This window comes from Carassius auratus, chromosome 5 (genome assembly GCF_003368295.1).
Source record: "Carassius auratus strain Wakin chromosome 5, ASM336829v1, whole genome shotgun sequence".
NCBI lineage: Eukaryota > Metazoa > Chordata > Actinopteri > Cypriniformes > Cyprinidae > Carassius > Carassius auratus.
The window spans coordinates 12,040,617-12,064,588 of record NC_039247.1 but is presented as its reverse complement, the minus strand read 5'-3'; the positions used below and the strand labels follow the sequence as shown (position 1 = coordinate 12,064,588).

Genomic DNA, 23,972 nt, shown 5'->3' with positions numbered 1-23,972 from the left:
TCCACAGAGAGACAGAGCGAAGAGAGAGGACGTGAGCAAGTGTGCAGGTATTCTAGAAGTGAACACAAGTGAGGAGACTGTTCCAAGCGATTGTTTGGAAATGTGGAGCAAGATCCACTTTAAACATCCACTGATGAGACTACTGTTCAAGTACTTCATGTTAGGACACACCACTAGACATTCATTCGTGTTTCACAGCAACTAACTGTAAAAGAAAAGAAAACTAAAGAAAAACAGTAATACAGCGAACATGGTGACATTATACCGATACTAGGACCTTCTAGCCTGCAGAAAAAGTCATTTCACTTGAATTAAAATAGATGTTCTCCTCACAGCCTTTGGGGATATAAAGAAACTAGATTTTGTCACATTCATTTATAATGGTCTCTGCTTTAATATGAAACTACAGAACGAGCAACTCTTTGTGGAGAAATTAGCATTCTCTTCCTGTTTCTGTTTCTCCCTACATAGTGCACTTTGTCTCTCCATCATGAGAAGCCTTAAAATGTTACATCGTTTTTATTTAATTTTTACAGTTCAGATGTTTTCGATTATAATGGGCATAGATTTTAAAAAGTATATATTTCACATTCTCCTTGCACACAAGTTCTCCGATTATTTTCGGGTTTTGTTTTGCTGTTTTAGTTCATTTTTTTTATTTATTTCTTTTTCGACAAAATGCTGTGGTCTGTAACAAACACATTCTAAATGTCATTTCAGGTTCATTTTAGATATGCCAAGATTTTGAGTTGGCACAGACGGAGCAGAGGGAAGGTTTTAAACACTAGACTGGACTGACATGATTTTAGTTGGAAGTTTTGAAAACTGCCTTGTGTAGCTCATGTTTTCTTCCTTTATTGTTTGAGAGAGTTTTGCTTTTTTTCTTCATGGGTTTTTCTTCAGTTTAATTTTTAAGCCTTTTTAAGTCATTTGTACAAGTGTGTTTATTTTTGTATATGTTGGTCCAAATTGCTGCACACTTTACATTTCAGCATTTAGAGTTTGTATATTTTTGTATTTAATAACATAAGTGAAGACTCTTCAGCACTGAGGTGCAGCGTGGAGCTGCTGTTTTCCTTTAATTTGCTGGTCTTTGAGGAAGTGAGACACACGACATGTCTTTATTTTGATGCAAAGAGATACAGATACATTACAAGACTGCCTGTCATTGGACGTGTAAGATAGAGATGTTATTTTTAAGGGGAAACCTCTCTGTATATGGGCTCTGTGATGCAGTATTATGTGAATGTTATATATAAAACACGTTTCACAGGAACATCAGAGTGAATGACGGTTACATCGGCTGAATTGTGGGATCAGATTGAGACACAAAGCACATCTCTCGCCCCAGCTTCTCAAAGGCTTTGAAGACTATGCACTTTTTCCCTTCGTTGTGTCCACTTGGGTTTACTTCACTCTACAAACACGTAGCAAACTCAAAGTGCTCATTATTAGCATTAAGCTAGGCTAGGCAATCATTTGTCATTCAGTTTCATTTGTAGCATGATCATCTGTCCCACTGTAGCCAACCGCTGTAAACCCTTCCACACGCAGTGTAAATGTCATGAGTTTAACAACTGGACTGTGTTACACACCTCAGCCAATCACATGCTCTTTTGATGCCTTGGTAAAGTAGTCCTGCATGTACTAAATGCTTCAGCACTGTCTGCATAAGGCCGATTAGTATCTAGAGTCATTTCAAATTCATTTGATCAACTTTTAAACTTGGCTTGGGGCTCGTGTGGTTGCACAAAAGGGAATCGGTATTTATTTTTCACAAGTTTCCTCTCACAGACGTGGATGTCAGCTTCTCTTTTGTTTGTTCATGTTCTGTCTTTAATGAGCTCTGAGGTCTTGCAGAATCGTTACGTCTGTTTCCGTCCACATGAGAAGCTACTAGTGAGTCCAAAAATAAAAGACAAACTGAAATGGTAGTTTAGAACTTTATTGAATGAAAAGGACTTTCGCTGTCGTCTCGGTTCTTTTCATCAAATGTGTCTTTATCTGGCTTCATTTCAGTTCTCAAAGTTTAGCTATTTGGGCATTGTTTGTTTTTTATTCTCCAAGCAGTCAATGTTAAATAGTAGCTACATGTATGTGAAATAAATCTATACAAATCTATAAATGAATACCTTAAATATGTTGTATGTTTTATAATCCTTGTAGAAAACATTTTTGTAAGTATGTTTAAAGTAAAGTATTGGCTGGACTCTTGGCTTGTTTTAGGACAATGACGAGAACAATAATGTACAGAGAAATGTGTCCATGTTAAGAACTATTCAATTGTGGCTGTGCAATGTATGTACATTTGCAACTAGAATAATTAAAGTTTTATTTAGTTATTTTATATGCCTGCTTTGTTGTCTTCATTGCTCAAACAGTTGACGAGAGTTATGTGAGAAGTCAAGATCAATGAAATGTGCATGGATATGGTCAACCTACTGATGGTCCATTTCTGATCCCAAAATCCTGCGTCTTATGGGCAGTATTACAAATAAATTATGAGTCAATCATAACTAACAATCAACAACATATTATCAAATGCTTTCTGAAGGATCCTGTGACACTGAAGTACGTTACAAAACATACAAAGTCATATTTTAAATGCAGTGTTTATTCAGCATGTCCATAAAAAGTACATCTCAGTCAAGTCTAATTTGTAGATGTAGATGCCTGCAGTTGCGATGTGATATTAAATGAGGGTTAAATGATCTGTGTAAATATGTGCTAATCCTGTGAGATGTCCACTTGCATTAAACCACAGCAAACCCTCTTTTTTCCCTTCTGTTATAATTTCTACATGCAAGAGCAATTCAGTCAGTTCAGAGCTACAGCGAATGACTCCGTTAATTGAAAAACAATAAATAATAAATCTCTACGGGTATAAATAAAACAACTAAGTAAACTTTGAGTGCACTTGGTGCCATGTCCTAACAAAAGGCCACCGTCTTGTTCTGCCTAGTCCGTTCAAGGTGGCCATTTGAGAAAATTAGCTGCTTTACTGAAGTGGTGTTATGACAATATTTCATCCCTTTAAGAAACACTGAATCTCGTGACATTAATCCCTGCAGTGATTGATCAACACAAATACTACCCATATCACCTGAAGGTAAGCATACTTTATGAGCAACGCGGCAAGTCATATGCTGTCCGCACATTTAGCACTGAAACGAGTGTCTGGAGTGTCAGTTTACTGGCATCAGAACACACACACATGAATATTTTCACTTACATTTGTCTGTGTAGTGTGGTGAAAGAATAATCTTTATCCGAGCAGTGTATAAACAATTCAACTTGAGCTATATTGCACAGAGATAAGAGTGAATGATTTAAGGTCCTCTTCTATATGTTATGAAATTAGTTCATTATTCTACCTTCTTTGTTTATTTCTTCAAAAGCCCATTGCGTTGCCCTCTGGAAGTTCCTCAGAAGACATGGAAGTGTGTGAGGTTGTCAGTTCTCTGTGTTTGCTTTAGCAGAGAGTTGCAGCGGCCGGTGGCGTCGGCGTGTGAGTGCAGGAGAGCTGAACGTGGTTGGCGCGGATGTTTGGGAAGAGGCGGGGTTTGGGTTTGTGTGCGATCGGTGCGTCCGTGGCTTCTCACTGTGGCTCTGGCCCTCGAGGGCCCCTTCACACACCTCCAGCAGCGAGAGCACCTGCTCCCGCAGAGGTACAGCCTTGAACCTGCGTGCTGCCAGGTGAAAGAAGGCCTCAATAAATGCCTGAAGACACATTCCTGAAAGAGAGAGAGCTTTGTGTTACTTGATGCTCAAAAAGAGCCACTCACTGTCTTAGTTAAAGGAGACAGCTGCGTGTTTGTTTACTCCCGAAGTTGATCATGCATTAGCTGGACTGCTCTGAAAAATATGCTTTTATTTTTGGGGGGAGATCCGAGTTCAAAGCAGCAAGATTTATGTTACCATTACTATCAGATTGTATTTATTTCTGCTATTAAGTCTATGGGACTTTGCCGCCCATTTTATCTGCCAACTACAGGTGAAATTTAAATGAAGTGAGTTATTTGAGCAACATTATGAGTATGCTGAGATATTTGAAGAAAAGCAATTAGTGACATTATTTCTGAGCTTTAAGAGGCTTCATTAAGAATTGTACATTTGGCAGATTTTCCCTTCTGCTTGTTTATTAATTAATAAGGCTTCATCTGTGTGTTATTTAGTTGTATCTCCACGCTGATGAAAATGTCATTACAGTACATTTATGTTCCTGTTAAAAACTTCATCTGTAAGCTCAAATCAGCTGCAGCAAATTTCTCAAGGTCACGTCTGAGCCTGAGAGCCGAGGGAGAGGAATACAGACGGCTTCTTTCTGAAGAGAAAACTTTGTATATTTGAAACGAGAGAGAGAGAGAGAGCAGTGAAATTCTCTCTGCACATTTCAACATGAAGGCACTTGATATTAAGGGTCCCTGGGACCCTCAGGGGGTTTGGATGCAGATCACTTGTCTGACTACATATACGGAGCATTAATGAGCCCTCGCTGCGGACAAGATGGAGCGGTGAAAAACATCTCGAGAGAAAAGCGAGGTGGCCTGCTGCGCTGGTCAGAAATATGTGTACACTGAGAATGGATGGCCACAATTAATAAGCAATGCTGTTCTCCAGAGGGAGGAAATGGGTTTCATTAAGCAGACTAATGAGGAGCGCTGAAAGAATTCAGCATTATCATGTCAAGGGAAGCAGACTGAACTCTGGGATGGACAGCAGGGTAAAAATTCTGTCCGAATGACAAGTCAGCATTCCTCAAAGTATCTGTATTACTATTAATGAAGATCATGGCAGCGCTATCGCTCCTCTTCCTCCTCGGGGATAAACAGTCCGATCCCATCCTTTTAAGCAGCCCCTTCTATTATTTATAAATATCAACCTTATCCACCAGTTATTACTTTCCTCTCGCCACACAGTCTGTCTTCTGTGAGTGTGTGTGTTGATACCCTGCTGCAAGGCGCTAATGACCAAATTCAGTGCAACCTTCCGAAACGTTCCAGAATGCAGCTCACATCATTCCACTCTGGCCATTTAGGAGCACAGACACTCAAGTATATATTCATTCTTTCTTTTGATTAGGAGAAGCAAGGCCTGGCACGCATTATTCATCTCATACGCTCCTCCAAGAAAACGATGCTAGCATGACCCAACCTAATGCGCCATCACAAAGAATATTACCAGCACTCATTTAAAAGCAGAAATGACTTGTGGGCACATTAGCTTTGGCACACACACACATACATTTTATATAAAAGTATATTTTCAAAGTGAAAGCAAAAAAAAATAAAAAATTAATAGAAAAGATTGAGGCAGAACTTGAAAATTTGGTTATTTGCCATTAATTGATTGGCCATCTATTTTTCCAATTTACAAGTACTGGGCAAATGAACGAACAAGTGAATTTATTTGTCAATTATCACTCCTGACGATCTCATTCATGACTGCATGCAATGGGAAATGCGCTATGATGAATAGCTGCAAATGTGTCTTTTATCGGAGGCTGTTTAACAGCTCTTTGATTGTGTGTTGGCCTCGGGAGCGGAGATGTGCTGTAAATTGCATGATGATCGGTGGGCCACTTGCCTGCCTCTCTGGAGTCCGGGAGCATTCCAGCCCAGCGACGGGTGATGTCGATGTACAAGATGTCTGCTGAAGCCATCGAGAAGCTGCTGTTACTCAGCTTGCAGTTCCTAAAGGAGACACTCCATTAATGTGGTACGTGACACCTGAATGTTGCTTTATTCTGACACTGAAACATTAAGAGGCTCTATGGAGGCAGAATCACACTCAGTCCATTTCATTTAGCCATAATGATGATATATATAATATGTTTTTGTTACATCTGCATGTATTCATTTTACAGATGTTGCTTTCATGGTTTGTATCTTCCAAGCATGACCCTGGCTTTGCTGAAGCCACGATCTACCATTTGAGCTATAGGAACGAATGACTTGCCTGATGAAGGTGCGAAAACTGGTCGGACCCAGTCTCATGGTTCCTTTGACACCGAGGAAGCGCAGGAAAATGGCAGCGATGCGTTCCACGACCCGCAGGTAATGAAACTGCTTGGTGTATTTAGGGAAGACTTGCTTTAAACACAGAGATGGAAGAGAATCCGCCATGCCTTCTTTCTCATCACTTCCTGTCTCTACAACAATAGCTTCTTCTGGTGAACCGCCCCCTGTATTTGACCTGTTGGCACAAAAAGGCACAAACACATTAGATTATTATTTTTAGAATATGTTTTTATATATTTGACTTGCCCTGCCAATATTTTCAATGACACCAACACCAAAGACTATAGAATACCCACGACATGTCACTCGTATACTTTTGAATGGGAAAAAAAAATGCAACGCTCAGTATGCCCACTCAATCACAGGAAGCCCCGCCTTCTGAATGAAAGAGCCAATCGCTAATTGGTAATGTCATGGTTACTATAGAAACAGTCAGAAAACAGTGGCTCTGAGACGTGCTCTTAGGACTGCGCATGCGCATACGCTTTTTAGAACGCTATTTGAGCAAAGGTAACAACAGTTATGACACAGTTGTTGTCAGATCTCTTTGGTCATCTCAAATATGAAATTTTATCGTAAGCTTAGTGAACAGTTCTGGAGAATTTGATGTTTACAAGTTACTCTCTCTTCGTCTCGTTCCCTTACAGAATATGTATCTCTACTATTGTATAGTTTGTCACATTTTAAACCAAAGACGAGGGGGGGAAAAGTCAAGGTCACTTAAAAAATGGCTAGATACGAACAATAAACACTCAAATCATCTGTAAAGTTTGTGGATTGAATGATTTTGTGATAACAGCATAACGCCTAAAAGAAAATCTGTCAAGCAGGAGAATGGAGGACTTCAATCCAAAAGGACTACAAAAACAGACAGAAATCCTCAGTGAATAGCATCAGAAGCCTTACAATTTTCTCTCAATTAAATCCCTCTTTCTCTTTCGCTTACCCAAGGACAACATAATGAAAATGAATTATTTAACGATCACAAAAGCACCCGAGCGGACTGCAGTCCTCTCATACATGCACTGAGCCAAAAGATCCAAAGCAGTTTGTTGTGTGTTGATTATTACTGCAGTTCAGCAGTGCTGTAAGTAACTCTGCACTTTTAGTCCAAGTAGATGTACAGTCTTGTTCAAAATAATAGCAGTACAATGTGACTAACCAGAATAATCAAGGTTTTTCGTATATTTTTTTATTGCTACGTGGCAAACAAGTTACCAGTAGGTTCAGTAGATTGTCAGAAAACAAACAAGACCCAGCATTCATGATATGCACGCTCTTAAGGCTGTGCAATTGGGCAATTAGTTGAAAGGGGTGTGTTCAAAAAAATAGCAGTGTGGCATTCAATCACTGAGGTCATCAATTTTGTGAAGAAACAGGTGTGAATCAGGTGGCCCCTATTTAAGGATGAAGCCAACACTTGTTGAACATGCATTTGAAAGCTGAGGAAAATGGGTCGTTCAAGACATTGTTCAGAAGAACAGCGTACTTTGATTAAAAAGTTGATTAGAGAGGGGAAAACCTATAAAGAGGTGCAAAAAATGATAGGCTGTTCAGCTAAAATGATCTCCAATGCCTTAAAATGGAGAGCAAAACCAGAGAGACGTGGAAGAAAACGGAAGACAACCATCAAAATGGATAGAAGAATAACCAGAATGGCAAAGGCTCAGCCAATGATCACCTCCAGGATGATCAAAGACAGTCTGGAGTTACCTGTAAGTACTGTGACAGTTAGAAGACGTCTGTGTGAAGCTAATCTATTTTCAAGAATCCCCCGCAAAGTCCCTCTGTTAAAAAAAAGGCATGTGCAGAAGAGGTTACAATTTGCCAAAGAACACATCAACTGGCCTAAAGAGAAATGGAGGAACATTTTGTGGACTGATGAGAGTAAAATTGTTCTTTTTGGGTCCAAGGGCCACAGGCAGTTTGTGAGATGACCCCCAAACTCTGAATTCAAGCCACAGTACACAGTGAAGACAGTGAAGCATGGAGGTGCAAGCATCATGATATGGGCATGTTTCTCCTACTATGGTGTTGGGCCTATTTATCGCATACCAGGGATCATGGATCAGTTTGCATATGTTAAAATACTTGAAGAGGTCATGTTGCCCTATGCTGAAGAGGACATGCCCTTGAAATGGTTGTTTCAACAAGACAATGACCCAAAACACACTAGTAAACGGGCAAAGTCTTGGTTCCAAACCAACAAAATTAATGTTATGGAGTGGCCAGCCCAATCTCCAGACCTTAATCCAATTGAGAACTTGTGGGGTGATATCAAAAATGCTGTTTCTGAAGCAAAACCAAGAAATGTGAATGAATTGTGGAATGTTGTTAAAGAATCATGGAGTGGAATAACAGCTGAGAGGTGCCACAAGTTGGTTGATTCCATGCCACACAGATGTCAAGCAGTTTTAAAAAACTGTGGTCATACAACTAAATATTAGTTTAGTGATTCACAGGATTGCTAAATCCCAGAGAAAAAAAAATGTTTGTACAAAATAGTTTTGAGTTTGTACAGTCAAAGGTAGACACTGCTATTTTTTTGAACACACCCCTTTCAACTAATTGCCCAATTGCACAGCCTTAAGAGCGTGCATATCATGAATGCTGGGTCTTGTTTGTTTTCTGACAATCTACTGAACCTACTGGTAACTTGTTTGCCACGTAGCAATAAAAAATATACTAAAAACCTTGATTATTCTGGTTAGTCACATTGTACTGCTATTATTTTGAACAAGACTGTACTTCATGGCTTCTGACCTGAAGAATTACAGGGTAGAAGTACTAACGACGAGTACTAACGAGATACGACTTAACTAACACACTTAATGGGTTTACCCAAAGACCACAACAGTCTTCTCACTCACATACAAGCTTTAGCACAAATGCAGCAACTTTCATGAGATGACAGTCTTCACAATCTACTACTGTTGTAATCACAGCGGATAGCAATTTTACGGAGAATTTTGTAACCACTCATCAAACTTACATACTCCTGAAAAAAGTTACATGAGTTGGAACTGAGTTTAACTTGCACTGAGCCTGGAATATTCTTTTAAAATATCACACCTGTCTCTGTGACTGCCGGCGGCTCTATAAACAACAGTGTCGTGGGAGCAGCCCACTATTAATATAATCTAATAACATACTGTATGCCATATTCATACAGATGAATTTCCCACAGAAGCCTCTGGAAACGTGCAAGATGATCTGGTCCAACAAGACACGTGATCGACAGCAATAGTGCCGCAGCACAAATATAACTGGAGAGCCCTGTGAGGAATCGGCTGTCATTATACAACACTAGAGAAGACGTTCTGGCTTCATAAAGCCTTAGTGACTTTGTACTTGTCAGTATTAGCCGTGACAATTGTACTCGGGACAGAATAGCTTCAGAAAGCATCAAAGGCCGTGAATCAGAAGAGTTTGTGAGCGGTGTTAATTCAGACTGCCATCGCAGTCGTCAGGTTCACTGAAAGAAAGACACGAGATGAAAGAGATCGTGACGGAGTATGAAGAACTTTCTCTCCGAGTGGCCTTCATTTATTTGTTTGTGCCGATATGAGCTTATGTTTCCTCCACCATAAGAGACACACTAATGGGAGATTCTTTTTTTGTTAATGTACATTTATTACTGACACTAACTTTCTCCTTGTAGGAACTGGCAATCTGGAGAAAATGTTTCTTACTGCTTGCAGAGTCTGTAAGGTGTCTTGCTTAAAAGAATAAAAATTTAAGACAAATAAAAGTACTCAAATTAACCTAATCTAATTTTACATTTGTTTGAATGTATTATGTGACATTACAGATATTTATAAGGTTAGTTATATTTCAAACAAATGTTCTTTTTAGCTTTGTGTTCATCAAGGGATACATTTTCAAAGTAGAATGACTGATCAGAGAATGACTGATCAGAATGATTTCTCAAGATTTTACACTTTTTTTGAAAGACTTTATAATCAAGAACTGAAAACAACAGACAGACACAAACACACACACACACACACAAAGAAAACCTTGATTAAACTGTTTTTCATTTCTCAAACACCACAAACCTGTCAACTGTGCTAGATCATTAAAAATGCACATCTAAAGGTTAAATTCGCAGATATTAAACAAAAATGTGCACTCGGGGTCTTCTCCGCTCGGAGTGCACATGCAAGTCTCAATAATAGTCTGTGCTGACTCCACACTTTCCTCAAAACCAGAGGCTGTCTGAGTTTTATTTCCCCCCAGGCCCAGACACTGAGGTGTCTTTGTACAATGAGCAGCAATAAAAGCTGAATGCATAAGACACACAAACTTGCTCATGGGACATGAGACTGTCTGCATTTCCATGATAGAGAGACAGAGGAAGAGTAGCCACACAAGTGTGAAATCCCATCACTGGATTTCCTGAATTTCATTTCTCCGTCTGAAAGGCTTATAACTGCAGCTCAGCAGACCATTACTTCGACTCTACAAACCTAAGGCACGGAAGACAACATTCACTGGCAGGCATGCACACATGCACACAAACACACGGGATCATCGACTGTCTCATAAGCCTCAAAGCCTATGACTCACGCTGTGTGTTGTTTCCTCTGAGCGGGGTCCATGAGCCGCAGCGTGTCTCTGATCACACCCACTTTCACCTCTTCATCTACTGGACTCGGTACATATTCAAACACACCAGGTGACACCTGCAACATATGGTGCAATGATCAGCATCGTAACAGACTCATGTTTGGTCTCTTATCACTAATATAGTCATTATCATCTTAGAGTCAGCAAGAACAAATGTTCATCTTTTTGAGAGAAGTTTCTTATGCTTACCATGGATGTATTTATTTGAGCATAAATGCATTTAAAAAAGCAGTAATGTTGTGAAATCTAACTACAATCTAAATTAACTTTTGCCATTTAAAAATTAATAAAAAAAAGTTTATATGTTTAAATGTAATTTATTCCTGGGATGGCAAAAGTATATTTTTATAGGTCCGATATAGCAATTACTCCATTCTTCAGTGTCCTATGATCGATCAAAAAACATTCTAATAGGATGATCTGCTGCTAAAGAAACATTTCTTATTACCAATGTTGAAAACAGTTGCTTAGACTTTTTGTGGAAACCATGACTTTTTTTTTTCCGAATTCTTTGCTGAATCAAAGAATTCAAAAGAACTCCATTTATTTGAAATGCAAATATTTTGTAACACTATAAATGTCTTTATGGTCACCTGATTAATTTAATGAAGCCTTCCTGAAAAAAAAAATATCTTACTGACCCCAAACTTTTGAACAGTGGTGTGTACTATTGCAGCATCATGTTTTTTGGACATGTACTGTGGCAATACCATGTGTTTATTGTGATAATTATAAACTTTATTAAACACTTTTTGACATGTACAATGGAATTTCTGAAATAAGTAACCACCTAAATAATCATATCAAATTATATCAAAGCTATCTTTATCTTCAGTACAACCACAGTACATTTTTAAGGTACCGGTGTATTTGAATAATCACATCACGCTAAAAGAGCATCTGCACCTCACCTCATGTTCATGTTCAATCCTCATGCTGGGATTGGCATTGACCTCTAGTAATACAGGCTTCAAGTTTTTCATCAGCAGGATATCAAAGCCCAGGATCTAAAATTGTGACACATCATATTCTATTATTAATTATTTATCAACTTTGGAAAACAATGAAATGCACAAGATTAGGTGTCACCTGGTGAAGGGAAAACACCATAGTTAACACCATATGGGTTTGTGCTCATTTTTCTCATTGACTGACCATAGTGATGCAGGCCATCTACAGTATATGCCAAACACAACACACAAACACACACACACACACACACACACACAAAAGATTTCATTGCAAATATACCTGAAAACATGTCGGTCCTGGTTTTCCAGGTGGTATATCTGCCTGGTAGTACACCTTCAGTTCAGGCACAAGTGCAATTACCGTCTTGATGACCAAAGCAATAATGTCTGACCAGACCTTCTTGATGTCCACTCCTTTAGATGCCAGGCGATAGAGAATGCTAGAGAAGGTGCGTTTACTGCCCGTGCTGCAGCTGTCGGAGTGGACAAAGTTCCCGCTGTGCACATTAAGGGAGTAGTTGGTAAGGTGCATAAAAACATGACTGAGGTTCTTCTGGCTGGGTTCTTGGTAGGGTTCTGTGCAGAACCTGGACAGTCCCTCTTTAGCAATGTAGATCTCCAGAGGCTCCAATGAACGGACCAGAACGTAGAGGCGGATATCAAACTTCAGTTTATCAATGAGCAGGGGTTTCTGGATGTAGTCCTGAACAACTGCTTGTTTGATGTGAGCACCTGAGATGACCCGGAGATCAGCAGGGTCACGGATGAGGTAGATGCCGTCACCCTGGGATCCACTGTCCGGTTTAACAATGTAAGTGGGTTTGAGGGTTGAATCGTTGTCCTTCAGGAGACGAATCTTAAACAAAGAGGACAAAAGTGGAAGGTGAGCAGTGACATTAGTTTTGTTTCTAATATGCTTGGAAAATAACTTGAAGAGGACTTTTACCATCCCTTGAAAAAAGTTATCCTTTCAGATCTGAATTTCATTTCAGTGACACAAAAATATGGTCAATAAAATGTGTAGCACTTTGTTTTATTACCAAATTATATGTAATTTCTTATTTTTATTATTAATAATATTTACTTAGATATTATTAATAATATTTACTTACATATTGCAAAGGTTTACGTGACCTATCGCAATCTTGGCAAAAAGTCTCAGGATTTATTTCCAGAACATGATGGGATACACTAAGCCTTGAATACTGCTCTGGAGATTTGTGGATTTAGTGTGTTTTTAGGGCACTGCGCTTTTTTAAGATGTGGACAGTCTTGCACACTTACTTCCAAATACAACAGGGTTTCACAATTAAAATCCTTACAAATACATTAGGGTTCCATCACTTCATGTTTGAACTCCTAACAATCAATCAATCAGACAACTGATAAAAAAAAAGAAAAAAAAAAAAAGGTTTATATAAGGTTTATGAATGCATGTGACTTTTTGTTAATAACATTATGGTTATTAGGGTTGGTAAACAAAGACTCATATTTCCGATTAATGTAATGTTTTCAGCCAGGATGCATCATTACTTTTTTTTTTTTTTTTTTTTTTTTTTTTTTTTACAGATCTCTGCTGCCCTCTGCAGCTTTTCTTGGAAAATACAATTGTATTGTGTCAGACACAAAACTTGTCTGTCTTATGCTTAAAATAAAAGATATGGACATATGAAAACAAATACACATAAGTCAAAATTAATCTCAAAAAGAGAAATAATAAGTAAAAACTAACAAATTGAAGCACAAACTGTTTTAACCTAATGGAGCGTGTAAGATAAAACCCCCTTTAAGCAGCCCATATGTACAAATAAAGCGCAAAGCTAAAGTAACGGTAATATGTGGGAGATTAACCGTGTAAATCCAGTAACTACTGTACAAGATCTTGTAACAATCTTGTCATTCACAATTAGTTGTTGCTGGCCACTAAATTGCTTAACCTGGTTTTACTGTGACTCTGTCCTGACCAATTACTACTACAGCAATCTACCTATAGATCCACCACTGAGAGAAATACTGCTGGAGGAAGATTGAAAAAAAGACAATTTGTCATGTGCGTTTGTCTTGTGGGTATCCAGCAAGAAGACATGGCTTCTTTAAATGCCCTCTTTGGGATTTCACAGATTGATACCGTGTCCTAAACAAGCACACAATCTTGACTGAGGAGTTTCCTCATTGAGTTTGTACCTGTGTGGAGAAGAGTTGGTATTCCTCAGGCAGTATCCAGGAGCGTGGGTAGAAGTTGTACTCCTCTGGGAACAGCTCTTGCATGGTACGCACGGCACGACTCAGGTTTATCTTCCGCAGCATCTCTATCATTCCTGCTGACCGACAGGATAGTTGATGAGAGAGAAACGGCACAGAGGCCAGAGAAGGGCTACAGTTCCTCATCAGCCTATGATCCTACAGGGGTGTTATTCTCTCCAAACATGACACATTTTAGAGCCCTATTTCCCAGCAGTTTTATTAAATCACTTGATCACTTGATTTCAATGGCTCAACAGTGCATGCACAGGCACACATCTTGGAAAAGCTGACCGTGTGACAGCAACTGTCAATAAAGCTATGAAAACAGCCATATTACACCAAACCCATGAGTCGGCAGCACTTGAGACTCCTTTATGACACTCCAGTGAACAATATTCACCATACTGTATGATTGATAACCTTCCTCTAAGAGTAAGTAGTACAGAATGAATGAAGCCTACACTAACTAACAAATGCTTATGTGAGAAAGTTTACAACTGTTTTTCAATTTTCAGATTTGGTTAAACTAGTTTCAGCAATGGTTTCAATAGTTGCAGTTTTTATGGATGTAATTTGTTTTAAATAATTTTAGTCTTAGTTATTATGTAGTTAAGGAAACAACAAAAACATTGTTCTTTTAGTTTATCTAAACCATTAAAACAAGAAACTGTATATGTATTCACAAAGGAATCAGAAACACGGGATACGGAATATCACCAGGTCGCAATCGATGGGACGTCATCGACCACACAAGCAGGTCCGATCATTCAACTTTGTGGTCCACTGAATTTAGTTTAGTATTTCTTATACTATACTTAAGTTTTCAAATCATTTGTTTTTGTCTATATTTACAACAGCAACCCTGTATTTAACAGCCCCATCAATAACGCTTTAAAGAATAAGTTTAATGTTGGTAATCTCCTGCTTGCCATGTTAACTGACCAAAGCTATTATTTAGATATTTATAGTTGAATAGGCTTGCTACGGTATACTTTTCTTACACAAGAAGCAGTTGCCATAGTAAGAACATAACAACATAATACCTGCTTGTAATCGCAAAGGAAAAAATCTCATATCTGAGGCTCTCACTAAACACTGAAAATAAGATTAGGAAAATCTGCAAAAGTGCATATTATATCATTTTAATTCTTAGATTTAATTCTTTGATTTTTAATTCTTCCTATTAAACTTATGAAAGATCATGTTTCTATGTTTCTACTTTTTATGAAGTTTACCTGGGAATTTGTTGACTTGCCCAGAGACGATGTTCTCATTGTCATGGAAAGAGACGCCATGCCAGTAGATATCACAGGCTGCCCGCCTTCCCATTGGAAACTGCAGGATCCAAAAGATACAGGAGGTATGATTAAATGTATCAGAAAAATAACAGCTCCCCTCTGCAGGACTTTTTTTTTTCAATAATTCTTTCAGCAAACAATTTCTACTCCTTCCTATGGTATGCACATCCTGGCTGAGGGTTATATTCTCAATGAATAGTTATACTTCTACAACAGTAGTCTCAGTTCCAAAGGCAGGGGTTAGATATGTTACTACCATCATTCATTTACAGGTGAAAAAATGCAGTTTCAGGTACTGTTTTACTGTGCTTCATATACATTTCTGATACCCTGTATATGATGTTTACATTGTAAATTGAGTATGAATTAGGTTATCAAGTTAGTTATTAAGGTCATCGGTCAGAATGCAGGTAGTGTGCTTAGTATAGGCTAGCTTGCGTGTCTTGGGCTGGATTTTGGGAGGATTATGTCACTGTTTAACAGGTTAATGGAATGCAAAGAGGTGCTTCTATATTGGTCACTTGGCATGCGGAGGAAACCAGAAATCTGTGATCAGATTAGGAGTTCATGCAGATTTACAGGTATAGCTACAGTTGTGTGAGCCAATTTTTCAAAAAAGTCCTAGCAAATATAGTGTAACCTGTCAACAACAACAGATGAGGTTTAAATGGCCCTTGTTATTTCAAATGCTTGATTCAGTAAAAAATGTAGCAAATTTCTGGCAAATATAAAACATATATACACCAATATTCATAAAGTGAAACCAAAGTGTGCATGTGTTCAAAAAACACACATATCACAAGCCAGAACAATTAACGAGTGACCTCCAGTTGCTTTAATCTGAAGTACAGCACATTCTTCTTGCATTGTGTTTTAATAAAAAAATATTGAAGCAAAATTTATGTGATTATTTTCTCATCCCCATGCTGTTCCAAACCTGTATGACTTGCTTTTTCATCTGCGGATAACAAAAGAACAGATTTTGAACAATGTTGGTAATCAAAAACGTTTCAAACCAAAAACCATCGACTTCTAACGTATATTTTTCTAAATATCTTCTTTTATAGTCTGCAGGAGTAAGAAAATTATACAGGTTTGGAACGGCATGGAGACGAGTGAATGATGATAAAAGTTTCTTTCTTTTTTTTTTTTTTGTGAACTGGGAAGAATCCTTTAAAATAATAACTCAAAGTGGTTCATACAGTTTTGAGTCGATATATTAACACCTGTTTGATGCAATATCCAGCAATAAAACTGGTCTAACCTTAACCCTGTAGGGTTGGCAAAGATCTTTTAAACATGAACAAGACTTCATCACTACATCAGAGTGCCGTGGAGAAGGTCAGAAAAAGGAGGACATGCCTTTTCAATCCAATCACCTTGAGCTGTAACTAAATGAAGTTACTTGGAATCATGCAGCAGGTACAAGACACGTGAAAACTGTCACGAAACACTGAAAAGACAACTTGTGCACCAAGAACTTCAAAAAATAAAAATAAAATAGTTCATATTAAAGGTTTTATCTAAAGCAATCTATAAAAATCTTGTACAGGTTTTTAAATTGCTCGTTTATGTTATTGTAAGCTGTTACTCACCATGGTGTTAATACACCAAATAACCATTACCCAATCATTACCCCTGTCACATCAGCCTGGACCCCCTTTAGATATTTCTCATGTGTTACAGACAAATTGATATGTTTACCTGGTCTGGCTAAACCTCTGTGTGCTGAGTTGTGTAAACTATGTTCAGTGTGGAGAATCTGTATCAAATCCTTACTAGACTAATCTAAATTTACAGATTACAAGGACCGCACATGTAGCTCTGCAGTGTAAGCATTGCTTCCTGCTGTTCTGTTCCATACAGGCATGGAGAGCAGTGGGAATACAGGCATATGGGATTATCCCAGATTTAGTTTAATCATTTACCACTGTGAAGGTACAACCATATGGTGAAAGTCAGCATTCAACTGTATTACTAGATCTTTATGTGTCTTTGCCACCGCATGTCAAAAATGTAAATGTATTGAACTCAGTTTTAGATGATGGGAAACTATAAGACCTTTTTAGAGTCAAACAGCATCATAGATCCAAATATTTAAATGGTTTCTTTTTCTACAGGCACGAATGCAACTAAATTGTTTACGATATTCACAACACTATAGTTACTACAGACCTCAGATCACAGATGATCTACTGTGATAAGTCTGCCTTTTGCAGTATCCAGTTTCTCAAAAGCCCATCTTAGTTTCACAGAAAACTTCAGCTGAACCCAATAAAGATATTGAATGGGTGATGACAACAACTGCCATCAGTTTGCCAGCTTGCTGACAGACAATTCTGGCTCTTTTAGCTCATGTAACAGGTATGAAACCTAATGAGTCTGTATCAAGTGCTTACAGATTATATCATATCTTGTTTCTAGGGATGCACTATATTGGATTTTGGCCGATATTCGATATGCTGATATTTTCAAAATAATTTTGCCCGATGCCGATACCGATATATATATACAAATTTTTTGCCTGATATATTTAAACTTTAATTTTACTGAAGAGAAATCCATGTATCTCTTCTATACTGATTCTACCATAAATGTATTATTTTACAAATGTAGACAGACATTCACACCTGAAAAACAGATCTTGGTGCTGCTCAGGATGATGGCTCTTAAGATGTGTAATCATATTTGTAGTGTTGAAAGACTGTTGTTTTACGCCTCCTCGCATCACCTGTCCTTTACAAATATTGCAAATAGCAACTTTGTTATCTGTTTGACAGATCTCGATATGCCTCCACACAGCTGACATGTTGTAAGTTTAAGTTTTTGGCCCTCAAGCTACGTTCATGGTCGTCGCGCGCGCACACGCCCGCCTATCGGTTTGGCTCATCGGCAGAAATATTCATATCCAATGTTGTGCCGATATTATCGTGCATCCCTACTTGTTTCTAACTGTCATAAATCGATCTTTGGATCTATGTTTCTAGCTTAAATAACTGATTTAAAACCACAGGTGGGAACTCCTTCTGCCCTTGAATCAATCTTTGGTGAAGCAGACAGGATAAAAGGTATAACTGACGCACTTAAACTTGAAACCAACCTTTAACAAGGCAGCTTTGAATTACAAAGCCTCATTATATTTCAGTGGAGACGAGTAGAACCATTCACTATCTCCAATACGCCAGGTGTTGTGTACCACATGGTATAGTTTGACATCTTATCAATGTATTAATAAGGGTTTCTTTTTTTGTAATGCAGAGTGACTTCACACAGGACAGTCAAGTGTAACCGTGCATTACTCACATGGTGTTGAATGACAAGGTTAAAGACTGGCAATGGCTGTTGAAATATTAAGCCTACAAGTCATGAGTAAGTGTTTGTTTACATTGCAGAAGCCTAAAGAAAAGGTAGATAAGTCTAATGGATTCATCTAATGTCGATGTACCAGAATCACAGATGCATTAAAAAAGTATAACAAATCTATTTCGTTACAGTGACATTTTTTTGGTTGCATAAAAAGGCTGGAATACACTACGGTTTTTAAAAACTGAATAGGTTTTAAAACACTAGTCTTCATATACTTGCCGAGTTGGTTACAGAGGAAAAACTGCATCATACACTACCAGACATATATCAAATGAGTTTGAGTTCCTCTGACTAGATAGAATTACACGGATGGATCCTCAGTGTCTGTCTCCTTCATACACAATCCAATCCATGCAAAAGTAATGGAGTGTATAATTATTTTATGAATAAATGAGGGCAAAAAAAAAAGGTGTACTATACTTCCTGCAGTGGGTCTGATTAGGGTCTTGAGATGTGTGGTTAAGGGTGACTTGAGGGTAACTTAGCCATGAGGATAAGGATTAGATCTGTTACTAGTCTTTTCATTACAGCAGTGAGCTTCTGTACAGGTAGAATTGTATCCACTGGTTCTTACACCTTTTAACCAAAACAATGCAATTATAAATATAAAATTAAATTAAATAAAAAAAAAACATTTTGAGTGGTTCGCTACAAAATCGTTCAAACAAATGTTGTGAATTTTGACTGATGCATTCAGTACTCATTATTTTGAATTGCAAGTGCATTTTATTCTACAGTACAAAAGAAATACCAATTAAATATTAGATCAAATATTAGATGTATTGGATGTAAATATTAGAGGTATTAGAGGTAAATATTAGAGGTAATTCCAAACACACACACTCTAAATCATTTTACACTAGGTCTAAAGATTTATTAATTTGCGGTATAGGCCTACTTTTAACTAACTAACTAATACCCAAATCCAAAAATAACCAATATGATACAACTGTATTAGTCCTTGTAATCGGAATGGCAGGTAGATAAAGTTTAAGTTTAAGTGGTGGTCAGGACACAGGGGTTTTCTCACCTCTTTCCACTTCAGCTGTCTGATGCTCATCTTCAGCGCCTCGAGAGACGTCTTCGCCTTGGAGGTGTCCACCGTGACAGCTCTCCTCTTTTTGGCCGCTTTGCTCTCGCCCTCTTTGCCGTGATGCTCACATTTCCCATCTGTGTGTCTCAGGCATGACTCAACGTGACCGTTTGACGCCGTTTTAGCCTTTAAAAGCCTCGCCGTTCCTTTAATGTGAAGGTTGGGATCATTGTTCACACGGCTCTGTCCTTGTGAAGAGTTTGACTTCAGATCCGCGAGCTCTTTACCGTTAACCTGTCTCTCGTGACCGTCTGCTTTGCTCCTACTTTTACTCCGACTTCTCCCGTTAATGCTACTTCTGGACAGGTCTCTCCGTGCCGTAAAGGCAACTTCAGCCGGGATTGAAGGGACTGCGGCCGGGGACAGCTGCTCCTCGGCGGCCGCGGCCTCGTTCTCCTCCTCCTTCATCTGCTGGAGCTCAATCTTCACTCTCTCGTAGTGATCGCTCATAGTGTTAGTTAATGGTCGGATTGTTTGTTATGTCATCTAGGTTTGGTGAATATGTCAGGACAATCTACTAGCATTAGGTGCTAACGTGGACCAGCTGCTGCTGTCTAAACTAAGGCACAAAAGCTGAAAAGTAGTCTATAAAAGCCAACTATAAAGTCTGATAAATTATCTTGAAGACGCACCGACTCCATAATTACAGTCTGATTATTATATAAACCTTATTAATTCTGACAGATAGCACATCACTACTGAATGTTTTTGATGGCGATCTAACGGGGCAGGAGTGGCTTGGGGCACAAGAGCTGTCCAGTGTCCTTTTAATGGGAAAAGGAGGGTCTTAACCGCCTACAATAATACCACAAGCTGCATATAAACACATTTGTGCCAAATTCATCCCATTCTCTATATGTCAAATCTCAACTAACAGCACATATCGCGGCATATATACGGAGAAGACGCGCGTAGTGCATGGCTGGGCGCATCTCCGCATTCCCCCTGTCAGTTTCGGTCAGTTAAAGCCGGTGAAGTGCACTGACTGCTCTTGCGCTTTTAAACGGACGTCGTGTCTCCAAATGAAAACGTCGGGTGCGTTCCGTTTACCGGCTGTTGTCTAAGATATGGCAGAGTTAATGCAGCCTGACAGGTAAGATGTCAGCTGATGGCCAGCGGACAGTCCAGAAGTGAAGCTCCCTTGTGCTGTTGCTGCTGGTGTTTTGGTCCTGTTGACAACGCAACGCAGCTGACGGAAGCCGCAGAGGCACACGACGGCAGCATATTGCACTAAACTAGAGCTGTACGCGAAGCGAAAAATCATTTACCAGAATGAGTGTGACGGTGGACGGAAACAGAACATTTTGTTTCTCTTTCTCTCAGTGTATGGGTATATGGGTCAGTGACGTGCCGCTAATTTTTTTGTGTGCATGTGGTTTAATTAAATTTAAAAGGGTTAATATTTAAAAATAAATGTGCAAATTAATTGCATAAATTATCTTAATATGGGTCAGTGACGTGACGCTAATTTTTTTTGTGTGCATATGGTTTAATTAAATTTAAAAGGGTTAATATTTAAAAATAAATGTGCAAATTAATTGCATAAATTCTCTTTTTTTATGAACCAAGTAAAAAAAAAAATCTGGTTTTAATTCATTTTGAAGTAAAATTTTGGGGGATGATTGCAAAATGTCAGTGTGATGTAACCGTAAAAAAAAAAAAAAAAATTACCAAATAATTGATCTTGTTTAAAAAAGGTGAAATTCTCAATGAAACAGCAGATCAGCTAGTTTGTCATAATCTGACATAAGTAATATGTAACAGTAAATTAAAGTAAATGGAGCATCATTGTTCTGAATATTATAATTAATTTGGGGAATTATGGGAGTCAAGTCAAATTCCTTGAGGGTCAAGGCGGTGTACCACCATTCAAGGAGTCATTTTGTTAATATTTTGCAAGAATATCATGTGACAGGAAATTCTATCACAGAGAAGGACCTCTGGAGATACTAACTGCTGCATGCAAATGTTAGTAACTCTCTTTAGAATGTGAGATAATTTAACATTTTTAGGGTATGGTCAGGCACTTTTAGGTACACATTGGTATGACCTCAGAAATACATTGATAATTCATCATTATTATAAAAATGAGTATTAACTTTAAAAATTACATTTGAAATATTCCCACCAAGGTCATGTTCTTACATAGGTGGCTATGATAATGCCTGTCAAATTAAATTGTAATGATACATATGAAAAACTACAAAATACACACACACACACACACATACACACATACAGTAGCAGTTCAAATGCTGACTGATATCTTAAAGGTGCGATTTTATATAGTTAGCAATCATTTATTAATATTCTAACAGTAAATGTTGTTACTTTCATTTTCAAAATAATTAGAGGTGGACTGTTAGGAAGTACATTCGTTACTCATACAAATATGAAGTACTAAGTTTTTTTATTTCTTTCTCACAGTACAGCAGCACTACAAAAAATATGGTATTTTACAGCATTATGCAATTTTGTAGATTAAATACCCAACAGTATATTTAGTAGGCAACTTTAAATTGAATAACATTGAACATATTTAGAAGTAAACTGCAACATACACAGTAGTGCAGCAGTAATATTAATGCAAAACCATCCTGATAAATTCATTTATTTTTAAGAACAATACTGCCCATCTTTACTTAAGTATATTAGTGTATGCAAGATAATACTTTTATTTAAAGGATAGTTCAGCCAAAAATGAAAATTCTGTAATCATTTGATTTCCCTTAAGTTGCTCCAGGTTTGGATTTTACATTTTTGGGTGAATTAACCCTTTAGCTATATTTAACCTTATAAGGTTTAAATATGACTAGTAGTTTTTCCCCAATATGGTATTGATAGTCACTAAAAGTAGTTTACTAAAGTATCTCAATATTTCTTGTAATAATTACATTGTCATAGCTCTAAACAATTTCTCTTTTCCTTCTTTCCCTAAATCAGACCAGACCCCTGTACTGCTGGATAAAGCTGAATGTGGCAGCGCTGGAAAGGTTTTTAATGGTTTTGGGTTTTGGTTTTGGACAGTGGAACTTTTGAGAAGTGAACATCAACAGTGATGGGTGCCACAACCCAGACCCTGGTGTTTCTCTTCTTTTTGCCTGTGGTACATCATACAGAGTGGTCTCCAGAATGTTTGACATGTGCCTCTTTCCACTGTCACCGCATTGTCCTCCGAGAGACTGAGGAGGTGCTGGCCATTCACCTCCTGAAGACCGCAGAACACATGAAGGCAGGGCCGGGCTCAAACTGATGTTGTTTTTCTGATGTTAAACTAAGCAATGCTGTAAATGGTTGTAAAAAGTACTTTCAGTTATGTACAGAACAATTTGTTTTAATGTGTAAAAAACATTTTTTTACAGGACAAAAAATAAAAATAAACATAAAATAATGTTTTGTGAAAAATATTATATGCTGTAGAAAAAAAAAGATAATACATTATAGAACAAAACTGAATTAAATTAGCCTGTGCACTTTACATATACAGTACATCAAATTTCTCATCAATATGGTTAACAATAAAAATTAATAGCAAAAGAAGCACAAATAGCCTATCGTTAAATCCCGTCCTACTGTAGATAAACAGAACATCTCCGCTTATTAACTAACAATCATGTGCCTAAAAGAAGCACAAATAAAGATATATGTGCAAACAGAATACAGTGACGTCAACCTTGGTTTTGATAAGAAACTTAGAACTTCCGTACTTAACCCTCTGGAGTCTAAGGGTCTTTTTGGGGCCTGGAGAAGTTTTGTCATGCCCTGACATTTGTGCTTTTGGGACACAGCAATAGTTTTTAATCTGAAAACCCATATTGTGCCCATATGCCTCTGTGATGCAGCAGAGGGAGCACTTGTGTCAGTATTGAATAAAGAAATTCTCACTTTCTCTCATCTCTGCAATATTTTGCAGTAGGCTACCCAGTGAACACAGACTCATTAATAGCTCAACCAAAAGGGAAAAAATACTATCATAATTTAGGCTACTCACTCTTATGTCATTCTGCGGAATACAAAAGACGATTATGAAAAATGTTTGTTTGTACAACTTTCTTGTATGGAGACATTTCTCAAAACACAAAAGAATGTTTCGGTTTTATTTATTTATTAATGTATTTATTTATTTATTTATTTATATGCGTGAATCATCCCTTTAAAATGAAATAATGTTTGGACAATAATGTGTGATTAACTAGCCTCATTCTCCCCTAACCTCTCCAAAACTCTCTTCTTTTGATTCAGATATCTTCACTCAGTTGGACCACACCGGTTATTTTTTTATTTTATTTATTTATTTATTTATTTATTTATTTATTTATTTATTTTTTGCATGAATTGAAACTGGTGGCAT

General features: G+C 37.8%; 1 protein-coding gene across 1 annotated transcript; it reads right to left on the bottom strand.

Moving 5' to 3' along the window:
• Nucleotides 1-2,051: 2,051 nt before the first annotated feature.
• On the bottom strand, nt 2,052-20,945 carry ttll11 (tubulin tyrosine ligase-like family, member 11). The gene is made up of 9 exons (XM_026248559.1): nt 19,559-20,945; nt 15,100-15,199; nt 13,805-13,938; nt 11,901-12,476; nt 11,561-11,656; nt 10,590-10,705; nt 5,959-6,195; nt 5,587-5,693; nt 2,052-3,734 (listed from the first exon to the last, which is right to left on the bottom strand). The coding sequence occupies exons 1-9, from the start codon at nt 20,069-20,071 to the stop codon at nt 3,454-3,456; spliced, it is 2,160 nt and encodes a 719-aa protein (XP_026104344.1). The 5' UTR covers nt 20,072-20,945; the 3' UTR covers nt 2,052-3,453.
• Nucleotides 20,946-23,972: the final 3,027 nt, after the last annotated feature.

Excerpts from the sequence above, each read along its gene's own strand:
- ttll11 (XM_026248559.1), bottom strand. The coding sequence starts at position 20,071 with ATGAGCGATCACTACGAGAGAGTGAAGATTGAGCTCCAGCAGATGAAG. Across the intron at positions 11,657-11,900 it reads CAGGACCGACATGTTTTCAG|ATCCTGGGCTTTGATATCCT; the intron begins GTATATTTGCAA and ends TCACAATTTTAG. Across the intron at positions 10,706-11,560 it reads GGATTGAACATGAACATGAG|GTGTCACCTGGTGTGTTTGA; the intron begins GTGAGGTGCAGA and ends CATATGTTGCAG.